This window comes from Lolium rigidum, chromosome 3 (assembly GCF_022539505.1).
Source record: "Lolium rigidum isolate FL_2022 chromosome 3, APGP_CSIRO_Lrig_0.1, whole genome shotgun sequence".
NCBI classification, from domain to species: Eukaryota; Viridiplantae; Streptophyta; class Magnoliopsida; order Poales; family Poaceae; genus Lolium; species Lolium rigidum.
The window spans coordinates 383027619-383036442 of record NC_061510.1 but is presented as its reverse complement, the minus strand read 5'-3'; the positions used below and the strand labels follow the sequence as shown (position 1 = coordinate 383036442).

Below are 8824 nucleotides of genomic sequence, written 5' to 3'. Positions count from 1 at the left end.
GGCGCCTGAAAAAGAGCTTGATGGCGTGTATTTCACACGTTCGTTGGGCAACCCCAAGAGGAAGGTATGATGCGCACATCGCAAGTTTTCCCTCGGAAAGAAACCAAGGTTTATCGAACCAGGAGGAGCCAAGAAGCACGTTGAAGGTTGATGGCGGCGGGATGTAGTGCGGCGCAACACCGGAGATTCCGGCGCCAACGTGGAACCCGCACAACACAACCAAAGTACTTTGCCCCAACGAAACAGTGAGGTTGTCAATCTCACCGGCTTGCTGTAACAAAGGATTAACCGTATTGTGTGGAAGATGATTGTTTGCAGAGAAAATAGTAAAAACAAGTATTGAAGCAGATTTGTATTTCAGTATTAAAGAATGGACCGGGGTCCACAGTTCACTAGAGGTGTCTCTCCCATAAGATAAAAGCATGTTGGGTGAACAAATTACAGTCGGGCAATTGACAAATAGAGAGGGCATAACAATGCACATACATGACATGATAAGTATAGTGAGATTTAATTGGGCATTACGACAAAGTACATAGACCGCCATCCAACCGCATCTATGCCTAAAAAGTCCACCTTCAGGTTATCATCCGAACCCCTCCAGTATTAAGTTGCTAGCAACAGTACAATTGCATTAAGTATGGTGCGTAATGTAATCAACAACTACATCCTCGGACATAGCGCCAATGTTTTATCCCTAGTGGCAACAAGCACAACACAACCTTAGAACTTTCCGTCACTGTCCCAGTGTCAATGCAGGCATGAACCCACTATCGAGCATAAGTACTCCCTCTTGGAGTTAAGAGTAAAAACTTGGCCAGAGCCTCTACTAATAACGGAGAGCATGCAAGATCATAAACAACACATATGTAACGACTTGATAATTAACATGACATGGTATTCTCTATCCATCGGATCCCGACAAACACAACATAGAGAATTACAGATAGATGATCTTGATCATGTTAGGCAGCTCACAAGATCCAACAATGAAGCACAATGAGGAGAAGACAACCATCTAGCTACCGCTATGGACCCATAGTCCGAGGGTGAACTACTCACTCATCACCCCGGATGCGACCATGGCGGTGTAGAGTCCTCCGGGAGATGAATCCCCTCTCCGGCAGGGTGCCGGAGGAGATCTCCGTAATCCCCCGAGATGGGATCGGCGGCGGCGGCGTCTCGCAAGGTTTTCCGTATCGTGGTTTTTCGCCTCAGGGGTTTCGCGACGGAGGCTTTAAGTAGGCGGAAGGGCAGAGTCGGGGGCCAGACGAGGGGGCCACACCATAGGGCGGCACGGGCCCCCCCTGGGCCGCGCCGCCACGTGGTGTCGCCACCTCGTGGCCCCACTTCGAATGTTCTCCGGTCTTCTGGAAGCTCCGTGGAAAATTAGGCCCCTGGGTCTTCGTTTCGTCCAATTCCGAGAATATTTCGTTACTAGGATTTCTGAAACCAAAAACAGCAGAAAACAGGAACTGGCACTTCGGCATCTTGTTAATAGGTTAGTTCCAGAAAATGCACGAATATGACATAAAGTGTGCATACAACATGTAGGTATCATCAATAATATGGCATAGAACATAAGAAATTATCGATACGTCGGAGACGTATCATCGGTAACAAAAAGATGTATTCATCAATCGATGCAAAGATTGAGGCTTTTTTTTTAACATAGTCAGCAGGCCACGGGTTGATGCAGAGTCGCTGACCTTTTACCAACCTCTGATCTAAGCACGTCAAACACCGCCATACTGTACAACCTCCGCTCTCGTCCACGAAACATGGGTCTAGAGTGCACATTCCCGCCACCTTTCCACAAGTATGACCAAGACTGGTTCACTGATTTCGGGGACCCTAGGGCATCACGACACCAAGAGCCCTTTTGTTTGTGTGGCGGAGTTTCCCCAGGGTATGTGGCATGGTCCCCTACTACAAATTATTTTTAAAGATATCTCTAATATTTATACTAAATTTTCAAATAATCCTCAAAGTTGTCGAGTTCTGTCACCGGCTCACACGTACAAAAGACTAAAAAAGGGACTGGAATACACGATCCAGCGGCAATTTTAAAATTTCCACCGCGTCCGTCGATGATTACATCGATCGGATGGCTATGGTGCCGTCGCTCCGTCGCACTTAGGCCCGTCATTCAAGCTATATAATTTTGGAAAGTACGGTTTCGACTTGACTTGAGTCCGTGTCAGCCAGAAAGTCTTGTACGAGTCGGTTTGGGTGGTCTTTGCCTCTTTGGTCGGCTGCCCGTGCATATATATATATGCACAGGACGTGTAGCTAGAACTTGAGCATATTATTGAGAAAACGAAGAAAAGAACGGCACTTGGCCACGAGTTTTCCGATCGACCTGAGGGTATCACCAATCAGGCGCCGATCGAGGGAGGAGAATCCATATCGATCGCCGGCGACGAGGCGGGGGGAGGCGGAGAAGATCGATGTCGTACCTGCTGCCGCACCTGCGCTCCGGATGGGCGGTAGACCGGGCCATCGTCGCCGAGGAGGAGCGCCTCGTCGTGATCCGCTTCGGCCACGACTGGGATGAGGCCTGCATGGTGATGGACGAGGTGCTGGCCGGGGTGGCCGAGACGATAAAGAACTTCGCGGTGATCTACGTCGTCGACACCGCCGAGGTTCCCGACTTCAACGCCATGTACGAGCTGTACGACCCGTCGACGGTCATGTTCTTCTTCCGCAACAAGCGCCTCATGGTCGATCTCGGGACGGGGAACAACAACAAGATCAACTGGGCGATGAGAGACAAGCGGGACTTTGTTGACATCGTGGAGACTGCCTACCGAGGAGCTCGTAAGGGTCGTGGTCTGGTGACTGCTCCCAAGGATTACTCCACCAGATATCGTTACTGAATTAAGGTGTTTCTGTCTGGATGTTCATGTGTAAGGTCTGGTCTGCTATAGGTTACTGCCAGTACTCAGACATGTAGTTCTCCAACAATGAAATGAAGGAGTGCATATGTACGTATGCACGGTTCTGTAAATATGTTGAATTGTGATAGTGTAGTAGATGTTGGTCCTTGAAATAATATTCTAACCGATTGACTTAATGTTAATTGGTTTTGACTACCTAGACACTTCCTGGAAAAAAAACTGTGCAGATTGTGATAACAATGATTATAGTTAGGCGTGTGCTTGTGCGATTGAGTTGCAAACCCACAAATTTTCTCTTGAAGAAAATGAAAAGAGAGAGTGCCTATAGCTAAGGGTGTCAAGTGGGATCCCACTTTTGTCCCACTTATAGTATAATTTGACTTTTTTAGTACAAATTTTGACATCAAAATTTAAACTACCTAGTACAAAATGACATCTCACCGGGATCCCACCTTGACACCCTACCTATAGCCTTGGATTGGATGAATAATCCAATGAACACTTGTGGTGCTCGCCGCTGTGCCGAGCCGACGACGTTGGACAGTGCTGGACCTTCTTTGCGCGCGTGCCGAATCGTCAGCTGGACGCGCGCAGGCAGCTGCAGAGAGCTGATACCGCCGGCAGGGACAGCGTCGTCAGATGGACGACCGGAACACCACGGGCCCTCGCTGCAGGACGCCACGAACACGAACGGGAGCAATGGCCGGCGAGCGTGCCGTCCTTCCCTGCGCGCGCGATCTGATCCGAGCGACGGTCCCTCGCCGCGCGCGGTTTCCTCTGTAGTCTGTACTGCGCTACATTGCACCACTGTTGCTACGCTCCGAGGTAGAGCACCCGTGCCGTCTAGTGTAGTGTAGGCCCTCGTTTTGGCTAAAGTGGACGTCGCCTTCACAGAAAAGCTACCCTGCACCACCACCACTTACAGCTGATGAGTCAGTCCTCCTTGCATCCGTTCGTCGGCTCTGCTGCTCGCTGGACCATGCACCCCAAACGCAGCTTGCACGCTGCCACGCTGACTTCCGGTTCACTGCCGATTCACCAACTCCAGTGTTGTGCACAAAACGCACTTAGCACCAGCCAAATCATTTTGCTTTGGACCGGCCTTTGTTAGTTCGGAATCTAACCCGTGTATGATTTGTCTGTTAGAAATGGTTCGATCATTGGGCACATGGACTCCAGTGTGTGTCGATGGTCCGGGAGACGCTAGCTAGCTAGACAGGTGGTGTCTACGTTGTACATTCAGTACATTGGCTACTGATCGATGGTCCCGGATCATGCATGAGACGATGCATAACCCGGAGGAGAGGTTTTCGATCTACGCATGACAACGCCGGTGACGGCCTCGCTCATTTTATTTTATTTTCTCCTACCATGCTCTAGAACATATTTTCAAGATATCGCTAGATTGTACAACGTAGAAATCTCTAACTAAATGTATATAGGTTAACTCACACTACACCGACACATAAATATATATTTACATTCATGAATCACTAATGCAAGTGTCAAAATATAATGTTGTGAGACATGCAATTAGTTAATTCACTTTTTTATGTTTTTCTTAAGTTTGGGATCCGACTTTACTAATGAACATATATATCAGGTGCAGTGTCTAAAAGATAATCATGTATGTTAAAATAACCGCGTGAAAAGCATTTTATTATTTTCAATGATAGGTTTTATATCTTACAATTTAACTACTAACAAAAAACATATATATTAATAATCGACAATATTTACATATGATTATTACACCGACTAATCGATACATAATTACTGTTGCTAAATAAAAAATATAAAACTTTAGTATAAAAGTTAGCAGTCCTGATATGGTCCTTACTTTTTGGAGGTACAAAGAAGCCTGAAAACGTTCCTAACTACCAAAATGTTACATTGCTTAATTTTGGGATGTCAGAACAATGGATGCATCACATAACAGTGGAAAAATATTCTTCAACATGTAGTAGAACATAGAAGTTGCCATCTTGTGGAAGATTGACCTAGCATCATGGCATGCCTAGCATTACAAATGGGTAAGAAACTCAGTAACTTGAGATCAAGAAAGCAATACCAAGAAGAAATTCCCGGATAATAAAACCACTTACTAGCAAAGTCAAGTCCGTCAAGTCTTCTTTAGTATTTAAACTTGTAATATGATCATATTTAATGCAGCTATAATTAGGGTTGAACTCGAGGGGACGAAGAAAACATATCAAATTCATCTTTTTTCACTTGGACAACAATGGAGTTGGCCACCAAGAAACATACATCGTTACACAAATCCTTTGGCCACTTAGACATGCACTAGTAGAAAAGGGGCCTTCCATACCAACCCATTAGTCCCCAAACATTTTGGCCTAGGACTAATGGGGCCTTTAGTCCCGGTTCTGCAGGGGAACCGCGACTGAAGCTTCGGACCCAACGGCCTCGGTCGACAGCTGGTGTACGGGCAGACCTTTAGTCCCGATTGGTCTGGCCAACCGCGACTAAAGGTGCTCAGGCCTAGCCCGAGAACCTTTAGTCGCGGTTGGCCAGGCCAACCGGACTAAAGGCCCACCATTAGAAAAACTGCTGCAATACACTTGGCTTGCGTGTGAGCTACTTGGTGTTTCACTTCTATTCACAAGGGGTGGTGGGTTTGGCTTTTATCCTCTTATGCACAAGAGGTGTTCGATGAAATGCCCGAGAGCATGATGCCACTTGTGTTCACATAAAACAAACATTATATGAAGTGTCCGAGCCACACTTAAGCTTTCTCATTTATTTTTCCTCCTCGATCGCGGTTAGCAACTTGAACCTTTCACGTGTCATTGATAAATATGCATGTGTAGTTCATAGTTTAATTTCTTTTATCTCTAGCTAGTTAGTTTAACAAATGCATGATGGTTAATTATATACTTTATATAATAATATTGCAGATGAATCGGCAATGGATGTACGGTAACCGACTCTGTGACGAGTTCATTACGGGTTTGAATGATTTCCTCGCTGTGGCTAATGCAAACAAGCAGGGGTTTTTGTTATCTGTCCATGTGCTGCCTGCAAGAATCATAAGGGTTACTCTTCCTCAAGAATCGTTCACCTCCACCTGCTTCAGCACGGTTTCATCCAAGCTATAATTGTTGGACCAAGCATGAAGAAAGAGGGGTTAGAATGGAAGAAAATGAAGAAGGGGATGATGACAACTATCCTGATCATTTCGGTGATACTTTCATGGAGGATGCTGAAGGAGGGGAAGAAGAAGGGGAAGGTGAAGAAGAGGCACGTGATGAGCCCGCTGATGATCTTGGTCAGACCATAGTTGATGCACGGAGAGACTGCGAAACTGAAAAGGAGAGGGAGAATTTGGATCGCATGTTAGAGGATCACAAAAAGTCGTTGTACCTAGGATGCGATAATGGTCTGAAAAAAGCTGGGCTGCACACTAGATTTGCTGAAATGGAAGGCACAGTAAGGTCTATCTGACTCAGGATTTGAAAAGTTTCTGAAAGTGATGAAGAATATGTTTCCAAAGAATAACGAGTTTCCCGCCAGTACGTAAGAAACAAAGAAGGTTGTCTGCCCTCTAGGTTTAGAGGTTTAGAAGATACATGCATGCATTAGCGACTGCATCCTCTACCGCTGTGAATACGAGAATTTGAATGAATGTCCGGTATGCACTGCATTACGTTATAAGATCAGAGGAGATGACCCTGGTGACGATGTTGAGGGCGAGAAACCCAGGAAGAGGGTTCCCGCCAAGGTGATGTGGTATGCTCCTATAATACCACGGTTGAAACGTCTGTTCAGGAACAAAGAGCATGCCAAGTTGTTACGATGGCACAAAGAGGACAGTAAGTCGGACGGGGAGTTGAGACACCCCGCTGATGGAACGCAATGGAGATAGATCAACAGAGAGTTCAAAGATTTTGCAGGTGACGCAAGGAACTTAAGATTTGGTCTAAGTACAGATGGCATGAATCCTTTTGGCGAGCAGAGCTCTAGCCATAGCACCTGGCCCGTGACTCTATGCATCTACAACCTTCCTCCTTGGTTGTGCATGCAGCGGAAGTTCATTATGATGCAAGTGCTCATCCAAGGCCTGAGACAACCCGGCAACGACATCAATGTGTACCTAAGGCCATTAGTTAATAAACTTTTACAGTTGCGGGGAAGACCTGGTGTACGTGTGTGGGATGAGCACAAAGAAGAGGAATTTGACCTACGAGCGTTGCTTTTCGTAACCATCAATGATTGGCCTACTCTTAGTAACCTTTCGAGACAGACAAATAAGGGATACAAGGCATGCACGTACTGCTTACATGAGACTAAAAGTATATATTTGGATAATTGTAAGAAGAATGTGTACCTGGGGCATCCTTGATTTCTTGCCCGACATCATAACTTAAGAAAGAAAGGCAAGCATTTCAACGGCAAGGCAGATCACCGGCCGAAGACTACATAACGTACTGGTGCTGATGTATTTGATATGGTCAAGGATTTGAAAGTCATCTTTGGAAAGGGTCCTGGCGGACAATCAGTTCCGCAAGGAGTTGACGGGCACGTACCCATGTGGAAGAAGAAAACTATATTTTGGGAGCTAGAATATTGGATAGTCCTAGATTTCTGCTCTGCAGTCGACGTGATGCATGCTACAAAGAATATTTGTGTGAACCTGCTAAGCTTCTTGGGCGTGTATGGGAAGAAAAATGATACAAAGGAAGCACGGTAGGACCAACAATGTTTGAAAGACACAGAAGACCGGCATCCATATGGGAGGTGGAACTCCCACCTTTGGTGGGAGTCCTAGCTTGGCTAGGTTTCCCCTCCTTATGGAAGGTTTTTGGTTCGGGTCTTATTCGAAGACTTGGAGACCAACTCTTGGGGATCCACCTATATAATGAGGGGCCAAGGGAGGGGGCCGGCCACCCTAAGACCACAAGCCGGCCACCCCCTCCCAAACCCTAGCCGCCCCCTCTCCTCCATATCTTCCGCGTAGCTTTAGCGAAGCTCCGCCGGAGTTCTCCACCGCCACCGACACCACGCCGTCGTGCCGTCGGATTCAAGAGGAGCTACTACTTCCGCTGCCCGCTGGAACGGGAGGTGGACGTCGTCTTCATCAACAACCGAACGTGTGACCGAGTACGGAGGTGCTGCCCGTTCGTGGCGCCGGAACCGATCGTGATCAAGATCTTCTACGCGCTTTTGCAAGCGGCAAGTGAACGTCTACCGCAGCAACAAGAGCCTCATCTTGTAGGATTTGGAATCTCTTCAAGGGTGAGACTCGATACCCCCCTCGTTGCTACCGTCTTCTAGATTGCATCTTGGCTTGAATTGCGTGTTCGCGGTAGGAATTTTTTTGTTTTCTATGCTACGTTATCCTACACTTAGACGCTTGAGTCTTCTTGAAATATGCAGGGGTGAACCACCGGGGGCATCCCCAAGCTTAGACTTTTCACTCTTCTTGATCATAGTATATCATCCTCCTCTCTTGACCCTTGAAAACTTCCTCCACACCAAACTCGAAACAACTCATTAGAGGGTTAGTGGATAATAAAAATTAACATGTTCAGAGGTGACACAATCATTCTTAACACTTCTGGACATTGCATAAAGCTACTGGACATTAATGTATCAAATAAATTCATCCAACATAGCAAAAGAGGCAATGCGAAATAAAAGGCAGAATCTGTCAAAACAGAACAGTCCGTAAAGATGGATTTTATTGAGGCACCAGACTTGCTCAAATGAAAATGCCCAAATTGAATGAAAGTTGCGTACATATCTGAGGATCACGCACGTAAATTGGCTTAATTTTCTGAGCTACCTACAGGGAGGCAGGTCGAAATTCGTGACAGCAAAGAAATCAGTAACTCGCGCAAGTAATCCAAATCTAGTATCAACCTTACTATCAACGACTTTACTTGGCACAACTAGGCACAAAA

At 46.4% G+C, this 8824-nt stretch overlaps 1 protein-coding gene across 1 annotated transcript; it reads left to right on the top strand.

The window, feature by feature from the left end:
- The first annotated feature begins 2450 nt into the window (after positions 1–2450).
- Positions 2451–2879, top strand: LOC124700702 (thioredoxin-like protein YLS8). The gene has a single exon (XM_047232788.1). It carries the CDS (start codon positions 2451–2453, stop codon positions 2877–2879), a length of 429 nt encoding a protein of 142 aa, XP_047088744.1.
- The last annotated feature ends 5945 nt before the right edge of the window (positions 2880–8824 follow it).